Raw genomic sequence first — 24,524 nt, forward strand, 5'->3', positions numbered from 1 at the left:
CACAGTGGATTAGTTTTGTTTTTGATGGTAACATGCCACCAAATACACAAAAAAATGAAAGAGATGGTTGGAGTCAACAGTAGCTCATTATCATTTAAAAAGACATGCACCGTAACAGGTCGCTGTGAACAGAGCTGTTTCTGACAAGGTAAAATAGGTGTTGTTTTACATGACCAGTGAGGAATTTTAACCATGTATGTATGTTGCAGACATTTCATGAAGACCCTAAAGAATCATACCAACTTGTGGAAAATGGGCATCATAATGTCACCTTAAAGAATCAGCATCTATTTCAATGAGTTTATATATTACTTCTCATAATCTTATTATAATCATTCAGTTGAAATCATAGTACATTTTTTAGAACAGTTAGCAATGAGAGGTCAAACGGTTTAGGCTGAAAGTTCGCCAAGTATGGAAATATATCTGTTAAATAATCCACAATAAACTACTAAACCATGTTTTACTTACAACATGTTCTGGTAAAACACTTTTAGGCAAAACTTGTGTCTAGTCAAGCAATCTTGAATCATGAATAGCAGATCATAAAAAGCAGCATATACAATTTTTTCTCCTACCTGTAATTTTAATTTCACTCACAACCTGAAAACTGAAAATACATATCACTGAGTTAATGAGAAACATACAGTTGAGGTCAAAAGTTTACATCCCTCTTTCAGAATATACAAAACACTAATTATTTAATTAATTAGAGGGATCATACAAAATGCTTGTTACTTTTTATTTAGTACTGACCTGAATAAGAGATTTCACATAAATGACATATAGTCCACAACAGAAAATAGTTATACAAATTACTTCGTTCAAAAGTTTACATCTTCTGGATTCTGAATACTGTGTTGTTACCTGAATGATCCGCAGCTGTGTTTTTTTGTTTAGTGATAGTTGATCATGAGTTGTTCAAAATCCTTCAGGTCCCACAAATTCTTTGGTTTTCCGGCATAGTTGTGTATTTAAAGCCTTTCCAACAATGACTATGATTTTGAGATTCATCTTTTCACCTTGCAAGAGGACAACCGAGGGACTCATATGCAACTATTAGAGAAGGTTCAAACACTCACTGATGCTTCAGAAGGAAAAATGATGCATTAAGAGCCGGGGGAGTGAAAACTTTTGAACAGAATGGAGATGTGTACATATTTCTTATTTTGCCTAAATATCATATTTTTTCATTTAGTACTGCCCTTCAGAGGCTACAGAAGATTACATGTTTCCCAGAAGACAAAATAAGTTACATTTTTCCTAATCTTCAAATTCAAAAGTATTCACCCCCCAGGTCATAATGCATTTTGTTTCCTTCTGGAGCAAACTAAAGAATTTGTGGGACCTGAAGGATTTTTCTGAAGAACAGCAGGCAGTATAACTGTTTAGGACAAACAAGGGACTCATGAACAACTATCACTAAACAAAAAAAACCCACTATTGATCATTCAGGTAACAACACAGTGTTAAGAATCAAGGGGATGTAAATTTTCGCATGGGGTCATTTTTATAAACTCTTTATTTACTTTTATATATAGAAATAAAGTCACAAAGTCATACATGTGTTATTCCTGGTTAAACCATGGTGCTCTATTAAATATAAAAAGCAGTTTGTTGGTATGTACTTTGGTTTGTAGCTAAAACTTCAAGTGATTTTAATAATCAGCACCATTTAATAAATTTTCAAATTCTGAGCATATTTTTTGCAAGTTTTGATAAGCCTTTAACAAAATGTCTTTACATGAACATCCTTCATATTCCCTATTGATGTTCTCCTGTCTGGCTTAGGGCTAGTCTCATCTGCGCTTTCATTTTCTTTGTGTTCACACAGAGTAGAACACAAACAGCAGCAAATTAAACATGAGAGAAAGAGGGGAAGCACGGCAGCATGAAATAGCTTATAATATTATGCAGCCTATTCAAGCATGTTAATGAAGATTTTCACCCCTGAATGGAGAGAGATATTTCACACAGTGTACCACATTCAGAGCTTGGATTATTGCTGCTGCACTGAATAATATAGCCTACATGTGCTTTTTTGATCTTTGTTTATCTTAAATGTTTATCGCTTGGCAAAAAGTTGCTCAAATTTTTACATTTTAACTTTAAAATGCGTTAATTCGGTGACTATGATAACTTTTTTTGACGGAATGATGAGTACAGTTTTATTTTTTCTTAATATTATGGTGCTGAATAACATTTAGCCTATTAATTCCTCTAAAAATAACTTTTTGTTCATGTTTATAATGTATCTCTTTGCTATTACTGATTTCTCCTGTGTTGTTTGGGCCAGTGTGAAAGATGATCGGCCTGATGGGGAGAATCCTTTTATCATTATTGTGTGTTTAATCTCAATGTGATCCAATGCACAATCTGAGCCAGGGTACTTTTACACACAATTGAATTCATATGCACACACATATTCTCAGAGGTTCCTGTAATGTCTGGCTGGCCATGTTCCAGAGGCCGAGAGGTGGATTCAGGGTGTAGTGAGTTAGCAGCTGGGATGGGTGTTCGTTGTGGGTTAACTGCAAACACTGTTGTCCTGAAGTAACCCCCTCTAACACACACCGAAGCAAACACACACAGGTTGGTTAAAGCCTGCCATCTGTAAAGCAGAGAATGTTTCCAACTGAGAGAGACAGCAGGAGAGGAGATGTGGTGAGGATGACCTCATCACTGCATTAGATTAGACTGCAGATATTGTGGGAAAGGTTGTCCGGTGGTTATAGGACTGCATCATTACCCAGGAGGCTTCTGGCTCCATCCTTAACACACAACCAGTGTTCTAAGTTGTCGTTCTGAATCTGATGTTGTGCTTTAACACAGAGCAAATTAAAAATTTTGATTTTCAGAACTTAATTTAACCTGAGTGCCGCATTTATAGAATGCTCCAAAAGACGCAAGCACAACAGTGAAACATGCTGGCCTAGCATGCATTTACATAGAAAAACAAAAGAAACGTGACAGCGAAATCCAAATACATTCAGTGTGCATAGCCGGCGCTATAAGGTCACTGTTATTGTGATTTCAAGGCCATGTGCAAACATATTCAAGGTTGCCAGTTGCTTTGTTTTTGCTCCACCGATAAAATAGCCCCAAAACCATAGTAGAATCAACTGTTGAGGCTCCAAGCAATGAGTAGCACTGCTGAAAGAGTCAGCTGAGTGAAGGATTCAATAGCTGGGTTTCCATCCAAAGTTGTGAATTTGACTTATCTGCAAAACTGGAATATCACATAAAACATTTGCGAATAAGCACCATTCCCATCCAACGAGTTAATGAGAACAAAATAGTCACTTCCTGATAAACTGGGACTTAATGTCACTAAGAAAACTAGGAAGAGACACTAAATATAATCATTTTTATATATAATAAACACAGTAATATAATATGATAACACAATAAATGTGGTCATTGCTTACGGAGGTGGTTGCCTGCTGTGTGGGAACGCAGTTGTGTAAGACAGTTCTGGGAGGCAGTTATACAGAAATACTTTGATGACAGATTTTGCTCAGGCATTTCGGAGTGACTGTAACATTTCGGATGCTGTGCAACAAGATCAGTCTGCTGGTTAGTCAGGTTGTGCCATCCAATAGCGCAAAGTCACATGACTTTTTGAATGCGCATCGATAAATTTATTCAGTAAATGTGTTTATATCTATTATTATTTGCATTCATTCTTTTTCACAAAAGTCAAGAACCACCTCAAGTGAGTGTATGAACTTTCTTGCTTTTTAAGTTTTTGTTGTTGTTTTTTTTCAAAATTTGGCATTTCCATCACTTGCTTCTGATGCAATACTTCAAATGCTCATGAAAACTGGGTGATGGAAACATAGCTCGTGACTCATTTATAAACACAAGTTGTATTTCAGTTCAGAGTCTGAATAAATGTTGCTAAAAGAATCGGTTGTTGTTTTTTTGTTTAGTAATAGTTGTTCATGAGTCCCTTGTTTGTCCTGAACAGTTAAACTACCCACTGTTCCTCAGAAAAATCCTTCAGGTCCCACAAATTCTATGTTTTTTCAGCATTTTTGTGTATTTTAACCCTTTCCAACAAAAGCGGTATGATTTTTGCACTGAGGACAACTGAGGTTCAAGGTTCAAACGCTCACTGATGCTTCAGAATGAAACAGTTCATTCAGAGCTGGAGGGTGAAAACGTTTTGAATTTAAAGATCAGGGTAAACTTACCTTATTTGGTCTTCTGTGAAACATGTAAGTATCTTCTGTAGCTTTTGAAGGCCAGTCCTGCATGAAAAAATATGATGTTTAGGCAAAATAAGAAAAATGTCCACATCTTCATTCTGTTCAAAAGTTTAAAACCTTGGCTCTTAATGCATCGTTTTTCCTTCTTCAGCATTAGTGAGCGCTGGAATGTGAAAATTATATGTGAAATATCTTATTCAGGTCACGGGTAACAAGGTGTATGTAATCTTGCAAGGTGTATGTAATCTTTTGACCTCAACTGCTCCTTACTAAGATGTAATTTTTATAGATAGTTTATTTTTTCATGTACATATTTTGACAGGTTGTGGACTGTGTTTTGTTTTTAGACAGTTGAATCTAATTTTCAAAATATCCAGAAAAATTGTACTCTCACTCATCAACGGCAGCTGTCACAGTTTTCTAGGTGACAAGAGCAATCTTACCTAGGCTAGACTGTCCTAACAGCAATCAGTTTGTCCAGTCCTAAGGATGCAGCCCCTGAATTGGGACACAGCAATGTACAGACATCTGTTTAATTACTGAATGAATGAATTCCTCTGCAGCGCATCCAGATTTCAAGTCAGAACGCCGGCTCCTGCATCAGCAGCATCACACGCATACGTTGTGATACTCTGATGAATGGCAGCGGAGAATGACACAGTAGAGAAGAATAGTTGAATAAAGTCATTGTGCACAAAAAGTGTTCTCATAGCTTCATAAAATTACAGCTAAACCACTGATGCCGCTATTTTATCGATGTGCTTACTACCTTTCTGGGCCTTGAACTTGGTAGTTGCATCGCCATCTAATCAGGGTCAGAAAGCTCTAAGATTTCATCAAAAATATCTTAATTTACGTTCTGAAGATGAACGAAGCTCTTACGGGTTTGGAACGACGTGAGAGTGAGTAATTAATGACAAAATTGTCATTTTTGGTTAAACTATCTCTTTAAATAAATGACTAAATAAGTCACTTACAAAGACAGTCACTGGTTGCCATCTACTGACAAAAAGAAAGAGGAGCTGAAATATTTTCACCACAAATCACAACACAATCCCATGCTGTCAGTAAAAGTTCCATATTTTATTTCAGACTCTATATATTATAGAAAGTACATATTTACTTTCTACCCTATTCATCCACCTCCAGTTGTTTTTGTTTTATTTTGGAGTAAAACTTTTCAGCATTTCTATTTGGTTTGCGCAGGAAGTGTCCGATGGCATGACAGGGGATGAATAGATGTGGGGAGTGAGGGAGAGATTAATAGAGGAGGGCAGCTAGAGACTTCCTTCCTGTCTGGATCACTAGTACATTTCCTGTTGTTATATTGGTCTGTCTGTGTTCATAGCTGGCTTTAAAGTCTAATCTTACCATGCTATACACAAGGCTCAGGTTCAACTGTCACTATAATGTATCCCTATTGTCTCTCAGTGGAGCTTATATAACAAGTCACATACTTAAAAGAACAGATGTGAGAATGAAAAAAAGAATAGTAAACAGAAGTTATTTGACTAAATGTGATTTCCTGAATTCTAAAAGTCGCTTGTATTTTTGATGTGTGTATTTGATGTTGTTTTATTTCAAGTTAATTTTGATTATTTGGTTAGTTACATGAACTGAATTCCGGTTTTGCTTTATTCATCCTCAGTTTGAGAGTTCGTACAGGATCTAATGTTTTTTGTTTCTCTCATTTATCTGAGTAGATTTATTTCGCTCTCTGAGTGTGAGGAATATGGATGTTGTCCTGATGCAGCTGATGAGAAAGTCTAGACGAAGGGACTTGCCATTCTACCCACGTTTCTCTAATGAGTAGAGAAATGAGTCTCTCTTCCCAGCCACTGGAGGAATCTCTTTCCCACACACACACTCACACACACACACACACACTGCCTCCTTATTGCACACAGAAGGAGCAAATCTAATAAATATGGAAATGTATGAACTTAGAGACAGAGAGAGCTGCTGCAGGCTTAAACCTTAAGAATCTGGAACATATTGGCCATGTACATAGTACAGCTGTTTCTTTGCAAAGTAAGAAAAGAAACAATTCAAAAATGCTCTTTTTAAGATAAATAATTTCCATTGCGCTTGTATATGCATTTTTTAAACAATTGCAACTGGTCGTGTGTGGACTTCTGAGTAAGAGAAATGAGATTCACATTTGGATCGATTTGGTGCAGTGTTTTGTTCTTTTGGTTTTGGGATGAAATCCATTATTACCCAGACAATTTTTAGTTATTTTTACCCTCATTACTAATGGGTACTGTAGAGTACAGATGAGATTCGAGGGCATCCAGACAGCCTGGGGTTCATGGCTCTGAGTATGGTCTAGTACGGTCAGGTAACTGCCGTGAGTGTATGTAAGGGGCAAACAGGGGAAAGCAGTTGCTTCTGTTCCATTTCCACCGAGCAGAAAGCCTAAACCACCAGCGAAACTGTAGTACATCAACACTAGTGCTCTTAATTATTCAGTGGACAAAATGTGTTTGCCAGAAGGTGCAACTTCTCAGTGTCTATGTCTTCCCACTGTTTCATATTTCCTCTCATTGTTCAAGCCTTGGGTTTGTGTGTGTGTGCATGTTATTGCTAGAGCAGATGATATCAGACATGAGGTGAACCTGTTAAATGTGCATGCTGGTGTCTGTTTAATGACCTCCATTTCTGTACTATCACCTCTGCTGCAAATATACTGTATATATATCTGTTTTAGAAATACTTTATGCTTGTTATGCTTAATGTGTTCACAGTGTAAACTGTGCTTATAGTGCAATGGCTTTTTTATGTGACTTTGCAGTGCATGGGAATTTGTCTGGCCATGAAAAGAGCAGATGTTGATGTTTAAAGTCATTTTTGCTGCTTGTTTTCAAAATGTACATTGATTTTCAGGTTATTTATAACATGCTTATGTTTTTATCATTTGATATGTAACATCCGACTCTTCTTTCGCAGTCTTCCTGTGTCCTTTATGTTGATTTTCTTAAAGGTTATATGAGGATATTTCATCTGTTTTGTGTGTGTGTGTGTGTGTGTGTCTCCTGTAGAGTGCAGCAGCGGCACAGAGTCCGGTGATCGGAAGTCCTCCTGGAGACGGTATGCCTTTGCCCCCGGGATTTTTTCAGGTATACACACACTTATTAGAAGTATGTATTGAGACAGTAGGCTTTGTTTAGACAGCTCACTAATCTAATTTCATAAACAATAGAATTTCAGCTTATCCTGACAAACATATTTATTGATACTAATTTTATACATTCACTGTAAAAAGTTTTTACCAGTTTAAAAACTTAAAATTTTAAGTTAAATCAACTTAGTACTACAAGTCATTTCAACTGACTGCAATAAAGTGAGTTCAAATTACTTGTACTTTTAAGTTGACTGAACTTAAAGAAGAAGTCCACTTCCAGAACAACAATTCACAAATAATTTACTCACCCCCTTGTCATCCAAGATGTTCATGTCTTTCTGTCTTCAGTCGTAAAGAAATTATGGTTTTTGAGGAAAACATTTCAGATTTTGAACTTCCAAAATGTAGTTTAAATGCAGCTTCAAAAGGCTCTAAATGATCCCAGCTGAGGAAGAAGGGTCTTATCTAGCGAAAAGATCTGTCATTTTTTTCGGAAAATAAAAATGTGTATACTTTTTAAGCACAAAAGCTTGTGTAGCACAGGTTCTGGGATGCACGTTCACGACGTACTATTGAACTACAGACCCAGTGTTTACAAAGCGAACGCGCAAAGACTAAGAAAGTGCAAGTAAGTCAAACGCTGTTTGCAAACAAAAAGGTACAATGTGTCGGACGATTCTGAAGTTGTAGGAGAAAATAAGATGGAGTTTTTCTCCATACTCTACCTTTTTTAGCCAGAGTACACAGACGATGAACTTAGACGTGATTCGTAGTAGTGATGGCAAGTTCGGATCATTTTACCGACTCGGACCTTTGAGTCTTGTTCAGCAAAATAAACAAATCTTTTTTCGAGTCATGTTGCACATCCTATTAAATGCTTGAAAATCCTGAAATGCTTTCCTCAAAAACCATAATTTCTTTACGACTGAAGACAGAAAGACATGAACATCTTGGATGACAAGGGGGTGAGTAAATTGTTTGTAAATTGTTGTTCTGGAAGTGGACTTCTCCTTTAAAATTTTTAAGGCAGCTGCTTAACTTAAGTTTTTAAGTTGAACCTGGTGAAAACTTTTAAATAATAACTTGATTTTAAATTCATCTTATTCATAAAGGTCAGTGAATGACAGTGCTATTTTTACTGTTTTGAAACACAACAAAAGAACGGCATGAAAAAAATTAATTCTGATAATGGCAGTGTGAATAGAGAAATTCTTTTCTTCTTCTGTGATTGACAGTTGAACCGGCCGAGACAGTGCTGAGTCAGGAGAGATTATGAATGAATGGGCAATTAAATATTTATTCACACCAAGAAAACTATATGTGGATGTCTGTGACAGCAGATTATGCAAGGATTTCCATACTTTCATTTTTTAATTGGATTGCGGAATGTGTTATATTTGAAGGAGGATTTCGAGTGCATAAATACTGGGCTGTGTGTACGTCAGTGATAATGCACCAGAGCATACATCGATTAACTGTCAGTGTCTAAGAGCTGCTGTCCTGCATGATGTGTATTGACAATCGCTTACTGATAGTCTTAAGCTCAGATTCCCAAAGAATCCAGCCGTCAGCTCTAACAATCTTCAGTAGTCGTCTCTAACTCACACAGTTTGATCCGGTTTTATTTTAACCAACCCTCTGAGATATCTGCTTTGAGCTTCACAAATTTAGCTTGGTTCACCATACATCTGTTGAAATACAGCATTTTCCTTTGTATTGAAGTCAATGTGAATTGCTGTTTGCAACGGATTTAACATCCATTGTCTGATGTACCGTATTTATGAGTAAAACAGGATAGTTAATCGATTTTGATTAGTGGTGAAAAGTAGGCGTTACTTACCAGAATTAATCTAGACCTGAATGTGAGTTTGATTAAATAATGCCTGAATGGTTTTTGAACAGTAACATTTTTAATGTTTTCTTAAAGAAGTCTCTTCTACTCACCAAGCCTGCATTTATTTGATCCAAAGTACAGCAAAAACAGTCAAATTTTGAAATATTTTTGCTGTTTAAAATAACTGCTTTCTATTTGAATATATTTTAAGATGTAATTTATTCCTGTGATTTCAAAGCTGAATTTTTAGCATCATTATTCCAGACACATGATTCTTCAGAATTCATTCTAATATTCTGATTTACTGCTCAAATAACATTTATTATTATGATGGTGTTGAAAACAGCTGAGTAAATTTTATAGAAAGTTCAGAAGAGCAGCATTCAACATTATGACAGTCTTTATCATCACTTATGATCAATTTAAAGCATCCTTGCTAAATAAAAGTAATACTTTCTATAATTTATATCCCAAAATTATACTGACAAGCTTAGAATGGTATAGTGTATACAGTGTTACAAAAGCTTTTTATTTCAGATAAATACTGAACTTTGGATCTGGAACTAGAAAACTTATTTTAAATAGTAAAAATATTTCAGAATTTTACAGTTTTTACTGTACTTTGGATCAAATAAATGCAGACTTGGTGAGTAGAAGAAACTTCTTTAAAAAACATTAAAAATCTTACTGTTCAAAAACTTTTGACTGGTAGTGTTTGTCTTGAACATTTTCTTGTTTTTATAAAGTACAAAGGAATAGAACGGTCAAGGAAATTCTAGATCTAATTTTAGTAGAAATGTAATCATTTTGAACTATTTGAAAATATTTTTAAATGTGCACAAATTCACTATTATTTGTATGCTTGATATGTCGAAAACACAGCATGTCTTGTCTTATCACATTCAGTTAGGAATGGCATGAATCACATAAAACCATATTTGAGAAACAAGTCAAGTAGTTTGCATTGCTGGGTATGTCAGTCGTTTAACATTTCTATCTTAAAGCAGCTGTCAAATAAGAAATGTTTTGCTACATTCATCGTACCTCACTCTCTGACAATGTTAGAACTGACACTTTGCGCTGTAAATCACACTCTGCTGCTGTGAACAGCAAGCTCTGCTTACTTTGATTTGATTAGCCATCTCAGTCATTTTAGAACGCTTAGGCAGACCAGCCTAAAAATGTGCATTTGAAATCTTTTTGTCATCCTAACAACAAACAGAGCGCTATGTAAAGGAGTGCAGTAGGCCAGTGCAAGAACTTCAGGCATTGAGGTAGACAATTTGCCATTTGTAACTATTGTCTATGGTGGCTACTGCCCTGCATTCAAATAAGACCATGAATTTGCATTTAAAAAGCAAATAGGGTCATTTTGATTTCATGTTGACTTTAAGGAAAGAGGTTCTGTACAGTCACTCAATAGACTTCTAGAAATTGCATTACTGTAAACATGCTTTTCCTGTTTTTACAATGAGGAATGAATTAAAGCCACATATGTTGGCAATAAAGTTTAACCCAGATCATTTGACAAAAGCATTAAAGTGGAACATCTGAAGTACAGATTTAAAATACAAATGCAGTGTTGCCATCTGGTGGTGTGATTTATGGTGCCACTCAGTTGCTCTAGTTTGCCTGCTGGGTGAACCATGAAGGTTGCTGTGTGATGTGGACTGAATTGGTTAATTGTTCTCTGTCCTTGTGTTTCTGCAGCAGTTTATGTCTCCTCGATACCCAGGTGGGCCCAGAGGTTCTCTCAGAATACCCAATCAGGTATTTTCACTACTTTCGTAATCTAAAGTTTTCATTCAGTGCATGATAATGACTGATACTTCAGTCTGGTTTGTTTTAAACAGGCTTTGGGGCCTGGGAACCAGCCCCTCCTACCCAGTGGGTTGGATCCTACAAGACAGCCAGGTATTTAAAAAAAAAATACTAACAACTCTGTTAATATGCTTGCCACAAATGTTCTTTGTGTGTTTGTTTATGAAATACTTTGGATAATTTGATTATATTTCTATTGATCAAAACTGACAGATATTCTCTCAAATTTATAGAAACTGTGAAAAGAAAGTCTGTAGATTGTGTAAACAGCCATAATAATACATCAGACTATAAAATATAAAACCTCTTTGCTTTCCCGTTTATAAGGCCATCCCAGCATGAGTGGGCCCATGCAGCGTATGACCCCTCGGGGAATGGTTCCTATTGGACCACAGGTGAGTTATCGATGGATAATTGGGCAAATTTGTATAATTATGTTACTGTGTTCATAAACTTTCATGTAATGTGTTATTGGGTATAATTGGTGTTCCAGAACTATGGTGGTGGGATGAGACCTCCCCTAAATGCCTTAGTAGGACCTGGGATGCCTGGGATTAACATGTAATTGTATTCAAATCACAGTCAATTATCATTTCATAAATGCTCCAAGATATTATTAAAAGATAGTCCAACCAAAATTCTGTGATCACGTACTTCTGTGGAACATAGAAGATATTTTGAAGAATGTTGGAATGGGGAACTAGGGGTCGGTGATAAAGTTCTTATTAGGGCTTGAGCACTGATGGTGCGAGGACCCTATTGGAATTGCTCATTTTTTTCTTCTTCTGCAAAATGAATCGCATTTTTGAGGGCCTAAACATACTCAAACTCATGAAACTTGACATGATGAAGCACCTGCAAGAAGTGACCTGCATCTGATTTGGGTTTCAGAAGTGGGTGTGGCAAAATGTCTCGAAAGCGCCACCTATAAAATTTTGAAATTCGGTAGACAAATGTAACATGCCAATACCTACAAAAAAAAGTCCCCCGGTACGAACAGGAAGTCTGTTATTTTGAATATTTTCTGTAAGTTAGGGTTAGGGTTAGTTTTTAGATCTGTTTTTTTCAGGCGTGGTATTTAAACTAAATTGTACTAGAGATTTAAACAGATCAACAGCAAATTTGGTAAGTGTTATCCAAAGCCCTTTGTGATAGGGGTGTAATGGTACACAGATGTCACGGTTCGGTACGTACCTCGATTTGGGAGTCACGGTTCGATACAATTTCGGTACAACAGGAAAAAAACAACAAATCTACTATGCTACGTTTCTTTTCATTTATTTTGAACAGACTGTAGTACAATTTTTTTTCCACCTAGATGTGAAAATACTAAATAATAATGTTATTAATGTATAATGTTATTCGTGACGGTTCGGTACGAATACATGTATCTTTGTGATTTTAAATTGCGAAGATCTTGAGTTTTCGCATGTCCGTAGCGGCCTGACAAACTTTGCTGTTTTGACATGAAACAGGAAGTTGTTATAATTTGGGCATACAATAAGAGTTTTGTCCTGAACACATGCCCATGACCATATTCAGTTATAGCCATAGCACCACCTGCTGGCAAAAGAAAATGGCATGTTTTACATTCTAACAAACTCCTCCTAGAGATTTAATGACATCAAGATTATATTTGGTCAGTCTACTCTATAGGCCTTTGCGATGTTAAATTGAGAAGATCTTGAGTTTTCGTTGAATTTGTTAATTTACCACTTTAAATGCATATTGCTCACCGTTTGCTATTTTCCTAAAGTCACCGTGTAGAGATGAGTCCAGGTGCGAGGGCCATTTCAAAGCAGGTCTTAGTCTACTGTCTTCAGTGAGCTTGAATTTTTTAATTATTTTTTTTTTTATCAAGGCTAGTATTTGTTTTTTGTGATATTGACACTGGTGACAAAAAGTATGAAATTTCTATGGTATCACAAATTTCAATATCAAAAGACCTTATTGAAAGCAAAAATTTCTATATTGCAATATATATTGTTATTCTCAAATAAAATTACTCATATAGTATGACCTAAGATTTTGGTCATATCACCCATCCCTATGGGGAATTGTTTGGTTACCAACATTTTCAAAATATCTTCTTTCATGTTTTCATTTTTGGGTGGACTACCTCTTTAAGTCAGAATCTCTGTTGTACTACTGTATAAATTGTATAACACTATACATACGAATACTGTTGTGTAAAGGGGTCCTGCAGGAGGAAGACCATGGCCAAATCCTCCAAATAACAATTCGGTTAGTTCTCATCATGGCATGTGATACCTGATCAAAAGTCTTGTATCTTAAACAATATTAAAAACCAGTACTTTCTCCCTGCAGATTCCTTATTCATCTGCATCTCCAGGCAGTTATTCGGTAGGTAATGTAGTGTTGTCTAAGCTGTCCTTGTTACCTTGTCTGAGGTAACTTTGGGTAACACACTGTGGTCATTTGAATAAGCAGAATCAGTGTGTTTGCAGGGTCCCCCAGCAGGAGGCGGCCCTCCGGGAACACCCATCATGCCCAGTCCCGCAGGTAACAACCCTGGATCAATACTAACCACAATTCCACTGAAAGCCTGTAGACATTAAGCATCATAGGAAAACAATTTGCTATGCTCATGCCTTTTGATTAGGCAGAAAAGCGTTCTTTACCCAAGTCAATTATTGTGTCTTTAACTAAAAATGTGTTGTACAATATTGATTTTAGAGTCAAACAACTCAAGTGACAACATGTACAGCATGATCAGCTCAGTCCCTCCAAATGGAAACAGACCAAATGTGAGTCTCTGTCGTTTTTAAATAAGGACATATCAAGTATATCTGCTTTTCTTATGTGGTTTTTTCCTTTCAGTTTCCATTAGGTTCAGGTTCTGATGGCCCAATAGGCAGCATGGCAGGCATGGAGCCTCATCATATGAATGGTTCATTAGGTAAGACAGATTTAACTGACATAACACAATACCAGTCATCTATTTGTACATTTTGTCCTTACTAGTTTACTAGCCCTTTTTCCTCCATTCAACAGGATCTGGTGACATTGAAAGCCTCCCAAAGGTATGGGACATTTCCGTGCCGTTTTGACAGACATTTAAACAGTGATGAGCATTTCTCTGGAATTCATTTGTGGTTTCTGTCCTCAAATTCAATTTTCACATTCATCAGAGCTCACCAGGAAACCTCAGCATGAATAATCAGCCTGGCACACCAAGAGATGATGGAGAAATGGGTGGCAACTTCCTCAACCCTTTTCAGAGTGAAAGCGTATGTATGCAGAAAACCTTTTCTGTAGGATCATTTGTGTTAAATACAGCAGCAGCTGTTTCAAATTGCCTTCCTGTCTTGCAGTATTCTCCAAACATGACAATGAGCGTGTGAGAGGACAGCACAGGAGTTACGCTTTCAGTGTTCTACACAAAAACAGAATTTTCTCCCAACCGGCTCTTTGGTTTTCTACTCATTTTGTCTTTGGTGAACTATTGTGTAATTACAGTGACGTCGTCCTACACCAAATCGGAATAAACCTAAGCAAGCCATGAAAGGAAGCAGAAGACACCTAGAATAAGTTTGGGATTCACACAGGGCTTAATCCATTCATTTTCTATGTACATGTTTATGTTATTTTTATGTTGTGTGCTATGCAGCATAGCTGATACCAAGAAGCCCTCAGTATCACATACAGCAGTTCCACAGTGATAAACTCCACTTTCAGAAGCAGCATAATTTACACAATTACACACTGTTATGATTGAACAGCAGAAAAAGTATTTTCTTGTTGAGTTAATTAAACTTGACATCTCAAGGCCTTCATTAAATGTGTTATTTTCAAAGTAAGTTTAAACAAGGATTTGGCCACTGGATTTGACCACTGATAAAAGAATCGCCCTTTATCAAACACGTTGTTCAGGCAAACCAAAGGTTGGCTTCATTTCATTTGCACTCCAGAATAAGACACATGTACAGTATATTCCTAAATGTAATGGACTGACCTGCAATTTTTAGGACTGACTTCAAGATTTGTCATGTTGGATTTGTTCTTGTAAATACAGCTATCTGTGAAGAATTTGGATATGCTGATATAAAAATCATTTTCACCATTTGTAGTATGTGTTTGTGTATGTAACCTTTCTTTAAAAAGAAAAAAAATTACTTGCACAACCCACCATTTAGTCCCTGCTGGTTTATGCTGGTGTTGATCTTGCTGGTTTAGCTACTGGAGCAGTATATTCTTGCTGGGCAGATGGTCAACTAATATTCTTGCTGGATAAGAAATTTCTAGTTACAGGGATTGTTCACCCAAAAATGAAAATTCTGTCATTAATTACTCACCCTCATGTCGTTTCAAACCCATAAGACCTTTGTTCGTTTTCAGAACACAAATTAAGATATTTTTGATGATTGGGAGAACTTTCTGACCCTGCATGGATGGCAGTGGTACTACCACGTTCAAGGCCCGGAAAGGTAGTAAGTACATCAGTAAAACAGTCCATGTAACATCAGTGGTTCAACCGTAATTTTGTGACGCTGCGAGAATATCTTCTGTGCACACAGTGTGTATGAGTCAGAAAGCACAAAGAATTTATAAAAAAATATCTTAGTTTTTTTTCAGAAGATTAACGAAGGTCTTACGGGTTTGTAACAACATGATGGTGAGTAAATGATAACAGAATTTGTATTTTGGGTAAACTAACCCTTTAAACAGCTTGATTGAGACAAACCAATATATCAGTGTTCGAAGCACAAAATATGTTGTTAATTTGACCCTTTAACTGTCACTGTCCCCTCTGTGGGACGTCTAAGTTGACTTCACCATATTACAAATAAATCCTAATCTAATCATGACAAACTATACATCGTTGGAAAGGTCTAAGACTCCTAAATAGATATTTTACCATATTTTTGTGTTACAAATTATGTAGGAAAAGTAATAGATAAATAGATGTCAAGAGTGCAACTTAAAAAATCTACATCATAACACGAGTTCTGACCTTTGTCACAAAAGACTTCCTTCGTTGCCTTTTTCCCTATCACGTTTTAGATATCATAAGAAATGATATATCAGTTCAAAACATTCAAAATGTTTTCATTCATGAATTATAAAAATTAAAAAAATGTGAGTAACAGTTAAAGGGTTAAACAAGATTTTAATCCTATATTTACATAATTTCCATTCCATTACCGTTATACATTACTGTTAAAAAGTTTGGAGCCAGGTAGATTTTTTTTTAATTGTTCAAAAGAAGTCTCTGATGCTCACCAAGGCTGCACTTACTTGATGAAAACAGTAATGTTGTAATTATTATAATAATAATAATAATTTAAATTTAGGATCCTTTGATGAATGTAAAATTCAAAAGCACACTATTTTATTTGAAATAGAAATCTTTTAGAACAGTATAAATGTCTTTACTGTCAGTTCAATCAATGCATCTTTGCTAAATAAAAGTATTAATTTTATGACCCTAAACTGGTAGTGTACTATACAGCTGAGGTCAAAAGTTTACTTACACCTTGCAGAATCTGCAAATTGTTAATTATTTTACCAAAATAAGAGGGATCATACAAAATGCATGTTATTTTTTACTCAGTTCTGACCTGAATAAGATATTTCACAAAAACAAAAGACGTTTACATATAGTCCACAAGAGAAAATAATAGTTATTGAAATTGTTGAAATTATGAAATTCAACTTTTTATAATTCATTTTATAAATTCAACTATTCGCCAAATGTAAAAGTCTTTTATATGAAATATCTTATTCATGTCAGTACTAAATAAAAAAATGCATGCATTTTGTATGATCCCTCCTATTTTGGTAAAATAATTTGTATGTAAACTTATGACCTCAACTGTACTGTAACATCCACATAAAGAGAAAACAATAGTTAACTAGTGCAAATGTTTTTGAGGATTTTTTACTCAAGTTCCTACATAAAATCCAGCCAGGTGGTCCCATAAGCAATCATGTAATTTACAATAAACAGAAATAATGTAATATAGAACTTTAATTTTTGTCTTTACAAAGCATTAAGTATCCTGTATGTAAATATGTTTTTATTGGCAAGAATATAGCTATTTGACATAGTAACAAATTAATACAAAAATAAACAAGAATCTCTACATTAGCAAAGAAGTTATAAAAGCATAGAAATAGTCAAGTGCCAGAGTCATTTAGATATTCTTGGAAATGTTATGAATATTAGCTAATCCAAGAGTTCCAGTGATAGTGCAATCAACTCCAATCATCCTAAATGAGCTGGACCTGAAAAGGTAAATGATTTAAAGTCCTCGGTAACCTACTACAGCAGGTTTGGAAAGGTCTCTCACCCTGTCGAGCTGCAAAGTTCTCAAAACCCCTTGTAAAACCAGCCTGTTTTTGACCAGCCTCCTCATGCCATCAGTTTCCTGTACTGGTTGCTGACACTGCTTTTGAAAGTCTCCAGCTTGCTTGATCTGGTGGTGCTGGTGAACTGTGCGCTCCTCTCGATGCCTGACACTCCCTGGCACTTGAGAAAGGCGAGAACCTGTTTTTGGCACTGAGACGACCCGAAGTAGTACATGAGGGGGTCCAGACAGCAACTGATGCTCCCTATGCACGTGGACACCAGATACGCGGCGTAGGACGCATCGCTGTGCGCCTGAGCGAATTGCACGTAATGAGACAACAGGATGATGTTTGTTGGCGCGAAGCATATGACGAAAACAGCAAAGACAGTAACGGCCATAAAAAGAGCCCGCGTTTTTTTCGCGCGGTTTTCCACGTTGGCCGCGCACAAGGCTTGGATGATGCGCACGTAGCAGACGGTGCTAAAGATGAGCGGGATGAAGAAGAAAAGCGAAGAGATGATGGGGAAGAAGTACAGGTAGTACTCGCGGAGTTGGTCGATGTCAAGGACGTCGTGACAGGTGGTAATGCCCAGGTCAGGTAGGTGAATGGTTTGATTGGAAATTAGCAAAGGCATCACACCGCCGATGGATAAAAGCCACATGGCGGCGCACACGACGGACGCAGTTTGCGGACTGCGCCAGGTGAGAGAGTCCATCGGGTAAACGACAGCCATAAAGCGGTCCACACTAATGCACATCATCAGCAGCACAGAGCAGTACATGTTGCAATAGAAAGCAGCCGTGACGAAACGACACATGCCCGCCCCGTAAATCCAGTTATTTCCGTTGTAATGGTAGGCTATCCTAAACGGGAGCACCAGTACGAACAGAAGGTCAGCGCAGGCCAGATTCATCATGTAAATCGCCGCCGGTTTCTTCGGTCTCACTTTGCGCACAAACATGACCAGCGCCAGAAGATTTAGAGGGGCGCTGATGATAAACACCAGAATGTATATTGTTGGGATGATAACGGTCAACACGGGGCCTGTGAGGAAGCTGGAGGCCTCTGGAGAGATGTGATAAGTCTTTTTAGCCACATGGTGGTGGTGATCTTTCTTGGGTTTGGATACTTGTCCCGATCCGGAGCCGCTGCCCTCTTCCTGCACGTCAAGGAAATCGATTGGCTCATCGGTGACGGTGAGGAAGAAACCAGAAAATGTCCGAATAAAGGTTTCTGGGGGAAAAAATATACAATGAAATTATTTAGGTGTAAAATGTTTGGTAACAAACAAATAATAAAATAAAATCAATTAAAAAAAATAAAAACATGGTCACATCAATGATACCTGAAATGTGACCCTAGACCACAAAACAAGTCATATAGGTATTGTATGGGTCAAAATTCTCGATTTTTCTTTTATGCCAAAAATCTTAAGGATATTAAGCAAAGATCATGTTCCATGAAGATGTTTTCTTAATTTCTTACCGTAAATATATCAAAACTTATTTTTTGATTATTAATGTGCATTGTACAACTTTAAAGGGAATTTTCTCAATATTTAGATTTTTTTGCACCCTCAGATTCCAAATTTTCAAATAGTTGTATCTTGGACAAATATTGTCCTATCCTAACAAACTATACACCACAGGAAGGCTTATTTATTCAACTTTATGCCCAGACATACGTCTGCAAGATGTCTGTTAAAGATCTCTTGATCTGTAAAGCATCTTCTGTGTACAAAAGTCTGGCAGACGTCTGTAAGATGTCAGTTTTACATGCAATCTGAATCATAAACATCTTAAAGACATCTAATAGATGTCTATTTGAAATCTGATAGGAAACGTTCAGTAGACGTATTGCAGATGAGCAAACTACGTCTTGCAGATGTAAATGATGTAAATCCCTTATTTTAATTTTATTTGTAATTTTAAATAAATATATATATTTTTTTAAAAAATACTAACATCCCTGCAACAAACATATATATATATATATATATATATTTATATCAGTAAATATTTAACGCAATTAACACAGGGACTGGGCTAGGTTTTGGCCACCCCACCCACAACCACTTTAAGAACTGCATTTATTTAGACGCAGAACGTAATAATGAGCACATCAAACAGGAAATTTTTCAGACACGCTCCAACGTCACCTCAGCTTCAGTAGAACATCAGTGAACTTTGTCAGTAAAAGCGTCCCGTTTATCTTTTTTTAAAATTGACATTTTAGTGTTTTAGTGTATAACTTTTATTAAATTTATTAACTATAAAATTTATAAACTATTAAATTTGGCTATATTTTCTTGCTGAAGGGCACAGGTAGCTATATGACAGTTATTATAATGGGTTTATGTGAAGATTGTTTTAAGTTCACTTAAACTACAAGTCTAATAAATGTTCAATTGAAAGTTCTCAGTTATACTATAATGTTGAATGGTTATTGTCAATGGTTAAATATTAGGAAAAATTTGAGACATCAGTTGATATCAGTGATACTTGCCTTCAGTCATAAAAAGATGGTATTAAACAATATCAAAAATATACTTCCTTTTTGTTGTTTCTACATTAATTTAAAGATTGAATGTGAAGTTATTGCAATATAAATGTATAATTAAACATTTTAATGTTAGGTTCGATTAATCGCAATTAATTTCAGGAAAAATGTGTGATAAATTAGTTATTTTTTTAATTGATTGACACCACTAATTTATGTATGTATGTATGTATGTATGTATTTCTTTATTCCAGAAATCATATTTGATTTCATGATTACTTCTGTATTAAAAAGGAAAAATAATCCTTAAATTTCCTAAAATTGGGGTTCATATAGGAATTGCAGGGGGTTCGTAATTTTAATGAAAAGCTACGAATTAATTAAATCATAAAAATGTAAAATTAATGTTTAAAAATGAAATAAAACACTTACTAAAATCTAAAATATTTAATTTGTTTACCTGCATGTCATGTGACCATTAACAAAAATCACAGAACTGTGAACATTCAGATGTTACTTAATTATTAATGACCACCTAAAAATCTTAGGTGGGATTCAAATAAATATATAATGTGAAACAGATTCGGCTGACAAAAAGTTTTGGAATCCCTGCATTGCATGTAAACAATAAATAATGTGAATTTGTGGATTTTAATGTGTTTAAAAGACAAAAGCCTTCCAAAGACATGGTTAAATGACCTACTGAGCAGTGTTGGGGAAAGTTACTTTTAAAAGTAATGCATTACAATTTTGCGTTACTCCCTGAAAAAGTAACTAATTACGTTACTTAGTTACTTTTTATGGAAAGTAATGCGCTACGTTACTTTTGCGTTTCTTTTGCATTACTTTTTAAATCTGGGCAGGACTTGCTTCTTTGTTTTTAATAAAAAAAAAACAATTCTAATGTAAAAGCCCTTTTACACCAAAAGTGAAATGAATTCACCTCAGGCTGAAAGAAAAGTACATTTATGCACGAGATCACTCTTCAGCTATAAAAAAAGTGAAGCACATGTTAGTTTATCTAAAGTAATTTTTGCTTATTAGTATGGTTGAATTGCATCATCGAAGGTCAGCAGCAAAGACACTGGTTAATAAAATGGGATTAAATGAATAAAGAATATTTGTTTTATTTAACATATTTAATTATTACAGGGTTGTGTCATATTCTGAGTTTGCATTTCACTGTTTTTATTAATTTTGAGGAATACTGAATCTGTTTTTTGTGAGTGAGATGAATTAATGCATGTTCACATTTAGTCTAGAATACAGTAACATCATGTTTACTCACAATTTCCCGACAGGAGACTTGTCAGTCAATAAAACGGGAAAAAGTAACTGCCGTTACTTATTTGAAAAATAAGTATTTGAAAAAATATTTTCTTAGAAATCCAAAAGTAATGCGTTACTTTACTAGTTCCTTGAAACAAGTAATATTATTACGTAACTTGCAATACTTGTAATGTGTTACCCCCAACACTGCTGCTGAGTGATATTTCAAAAAAAAAAAAAAAAATATTAAGTTTATCAGTAGTTGATGCAATGTTAAGAAAACACTTATTAAAACTGAAATGATTTTTTAAATGCAGTGGTAAAATGCAGTGTCACCACCTGACTAGTGACTAGTCTTTGTGTGAATGTCCACAAAACGGACATTATGAATAATTTATTGCTATTAAGTGAACAATATGTAATCATGCAGGCTAATCCATAAAAAAGTAAGTGTAGTCTGATTATTTAAAATAGTAATTTAAGTAGTCCGACTATTTAAAATGTAATTTAATCTAATAACAAGTACTTAATTTTTGTAATCTGATTACGTAATCTAGATTGCACATAATGCACTCCGCGTCCCAAAGTGTCCAGTTGGCAGCTATATGACGCGCAAATTATTTTTTTCCCAAAAAAAAAAAAAAAAAAAAAAAAAAAAAATTACAAAAGTTCCCATTTACTCCGCTCACAAAGCACTATAAGTTACTTATGTTCATTATATTTTAGCCTGTGTCACGTGCAAAGAATGAGGTTGTAAGTGTCTTACCGTTCTTGGGCAGCGCAGCCGCAGAGCCCGCCACAGCCAGCAGCACCATCAACACCACAATCCGCAACATCACGACTGAATGAAGCTGTGCAGCTTAAAAAAAGATGAAAGAGCGCGAAAACCAAACAAAACAGCAAAGACTTTTCCCTGAACGAGCCAGATTGTGCTCGCTATTTTAACAGCAGTCCTCAGACATCAGGAAAGACTGGAGGGCGGATGGATGAATTCACTCCCCTGTCTGCCGCAGGCATGTCAACGCCTACTCTGACACAAGTGACACCACGACTAGCTAATACTGTTTTTAAGTAGATATTTAAAGGGTGGAGTCATTTTTTTCAAGTTAGGTAACAGTATTTATAGTATATTATATTGTGTTCATTTGTTTCACCAAGTGCTATTAAAATATACGGTTACACTTTATTTTGATAGTCCACTTTAGACATTCTACTAACTATTAGTAACTTTGCAACTAATTCTCATTAATTTGCAGTTTAGAAGAGTGTTAGAAAATATTAAGCAGACAGTCTACTAATACTGTAATGACTAGTTGACATGCAGTTGCAGTTACTTACTGTTAGTAGAATGTCTAAAGTGGACTATCAAAAAATAAAGTGTTATCAAATATACAATATGAAGGTGCAAAAATGACCTAATTTGAAAAAGCTATACACCACCAGCCATAAGTTTTTGAACAGTGAGATTTTTAATGTTTTTTAAATGTCTCTTCTGCTCACCAAACCTGCATTTATATGATCCAACGAGCAGCAAAAACAATACAATTTTGAAATATTTTTAGTTTTTCTATTTTAATATATTTTAAAATGTAATGTATTGCTGTGAGTTCAAAGCTGAATTTTTAGCATCTTTACTCCAGTCACATGATCCTTCAGAAATCATTCTAATATTCCGATTTGCTGTTCAAAAAACAAATATGTTGAAAACAGCTGAATAGATTATTTTTCCAGGTTTCTTCGATGAATAAAAAAGTTCAGAAGAAAAGCATTTATCTAAAATAGAAATCTTTTGCAACATTATAAATGTATTTATCATCACTTTTGATCAATTGAAAGCATCCTTGCTAAATAAAAGTATTTCTATAATTTCTTTTAAAAAATTATACTGACTTTTGAATGGTACACTTTTATTTTCAGATAAATGCTGATCTTTGGATCTTTCTATTTATCAAAGAATCCTGAAAAATGTATTCAACTGTTTAAAATATTTATAATAATAATAATACGTTTCTTGAAAAGCAGATCATAATATTAGAATGATTTCTGAAGGATCATGTGACTGAAGACTGATTTGATCACAGAAATAAATTACATTTTAAAGTATATTTAAACAGAAAGCAGTTATTTCAAATAGTAAAAATAGTTAACAGTTTTACTGCTTTGCTGTATTTTGGATCAAATAACTAAAAATCTTACTGTTCAAAAACTTTTGACTTATATATGTGTATAAACATCTTCGTTTATATGATTTGGCTTTTGATTCATAATCAGCCCTTGTTTCAGATATTCTCAGTCTCTCCTATGTAAATGAACATACACGTTTTGATGTATGATAGTTGAATTTATTTAAAATCAACAACATTAAACCATCTTCTCAGTACAGAACATTGTCATTTTTTTTAATGGAATTGGTGGAATGGAAATGGTATCTCTAAAAAGATGCACATTTGAGCACTTTGAAATGAAAGGCACTAGTTCATGACAGTCTTGTGAAAAGTGTCCACTGGTTTATCTTAAGTAGTGCATTATTAGTCATTAAAAGTCATTCATCTTATTTATTTTTAACATTAAAAAATTGCAGCATTCAATACATTACTTGCAATAAAATATATATTTCAATTACGTTTGTATTTAAAAAATATAATCCATACACAATTTCAAAAAAAAAAAAAAAAATGAACATGAACATGTTGTTGTGACTGTGGTTTGATTAAATTTCCTTTCAAATTCAAATGTAAGTCAAACATAAGCTATGTATGTACAGCTTGGCATGTATGATCATTTTTAGAATATTCAGAACTCATTTTATAGTTAATTACATATAGAAGACCTGCAAAATGTCTTTTACAAAAACATTTAAAACCAAAGGCACATTCTGTTCTTTTTGCACAATTTGTGTAAACTAACGTATCTGAAAAAAAGAGACTCTGAAAGCTATCTAATATTTCCAGACATATCTGCACTGAATTAACTCCAACGGATTTTCATTTTCCATAGAACTTTTTGTTCAAAAGAAAGATCAGCAGATTAACGTTGACTTTGGCCTTGTCGAACATTTTCATGACAGACACTCCTTCATACTGAAGCTGCAACAGGTCCTGATAATAAAACACACATCACATGAAAAACAGTTGTGTTTTGGTATGTCCACAAACGCATTTCCAAATAATAAAAGACTTGTGCCAGGCTCTGTGCACCTGGAAACTGACCTGGAAATGCAGTTGCACCTTCTCCATCTCAACTCCCATAAACTTGGCCTTTATCTCAAAGTCACCCACTTCCTCGCAAGGGCAAATGTCGAACATGACATTTTTTAACCTGAAATGTACAAAACACTGGAGTACTGGAATAGGTGGAGCTTAATACATCTGACAGTGCAAATAATTTAAGTGTTGACTGGTAGTGCCTGGTCAAAAAGAATTATAAACATAATACATTCTTGAGAATTACA

At 35.2% G+C, this 24,524-nt stretch overlaps 3 protein-coding genes across 3 annotated transcripts in view; 1 reads left to right on the forward strand and 2 right to left on the reverse strand.

The window, feature by feature from the left end:
• Positions 1-15,074, forward strand: part of ssbp2a (single stranded DNA binding protein 2a) — a 40,278-nt gene extending 25,204 nt beyond the window's left edge. The window contains exons 5-17 of the mRNA XM_051110831.1: positions 7,253-7,330; positions 10,880-10,939; positions 11,023-11,083; positions 11,318-11,385; positions 11,484-11,551; positions 13,186-13,234; positions 13,319-13,354; positions 13,459-13,513; positions 13,688-13,758; positions 13,832-13,910; positions 14,006-14,034; positions 14,143-14,241; positions 14,326-15,074. Of these exons, the coding sequence (XP_050966788.1) occupies positions 7,253-7,330; positions 10,880-10,939; positions 11,023-11,083; positions 11,318-11,385; positions 11,484-11,551; positions 13,186-13,234; positions 13,319-13,354; positions 13,459-13,513; positions 13,688-13,758; positions 13,832-13,910; positions 14,006-14,034; positions 14,143-14,241; positions 14,326-14,355 (783 nt within the window). The 3' untranslated portion in view covers positions 14,356-15,074. The remainder of the gene's footprint in view (positions 1-7,252; positions 7,331-10,879; positions 10,940-11,022; positions 11,084-11,317; positions 11,386-11,483; positions 11,552-13,185; positions 13,235-13,318; positions 13,355-13,458; positions 13,514-13,687; positions 13,759-13,831; positions 13,911-14,005; positions 14,035-14,142; positions 14,242-14,325) is intronic.
• Positions 15,075-17,016: 1,942 nt separating this feature from the next.
• On the reverse strand, positions 17,017-22,112 carry f2r (coagulation factor II (thrombin) receptor). The gene is made up of 2 exons (XM_051108688.1): positions 21,840-22,112; positions 17,017-18,538 (listed from the first exon to the last, which is right to left on the reverse strand). The coding sequence occupies exons 1-2, from the start codon at positions 21,907-21,909 to the stop codon at positions 17,367-17,369; spliced, it is 1,242 nt and encodes a 413-aa protein (XP_050964645.1). The 5' UTR covers positions 21,910-22,112; the 3' UTR covers positions 17,017-17,366.
• A 1,898-nt stretch (positions 22,113-24,010) lies between these two features.
• iqgap2 (IQ motif containing GTPase activating protein 2) overlaps positions 24,011-24,524 on the reverse strand; it is a 69,249-nt gene continuing 68,735 nt past the window's right edge. The window contains exons 37-38 of the mRNA XM_051109571.1: positions 24,283-24,391; positions 24,011-24,171 (exon numbers count right to left, since the gene is read on the reverse strand). Coding sequence (XP_050965528.1) covers positions 24,058-24,171; positions 24,283-24,391 — 223 coding nt within the window. The 3' untranslated portion in view covers positions 24,011-24,057. The remainder of the gene's footprint in view (positions 24,172-24,282; positions 24,392-24,524) is intronic.

Source organism: Labeo rohita, chromosome 5, assembly GCF_022985175.1.
Source record: "Labeo rohita strain BAU-BD-2019 chromosome 5, IGBB_LRoh.1.0, whole genome shotgun sequence".
Classification (NCBI taxonomy): Eukaryota; Metazoa; Chordata; class Actinopteri; order Cypriniformes; family Cyprinidae; genus Labeo; species Labeo rohita.

Coding starts and splice junctions, on each gene's coding strand:
- f2r (XM_051108688.1), bottom strand. CDS start 21,909: ATGTTGCGGATTGTGGTGTTGATGGTGCTGCTGGCTGTGGCGGGCTCT. Junction 18,539..21,839: donor GGCTGCGCTGCCCAAGAACG/GTAAGACACTTA, acceptor TTTTTCCCCCAG/AAACCTTTATTCGGACATTT.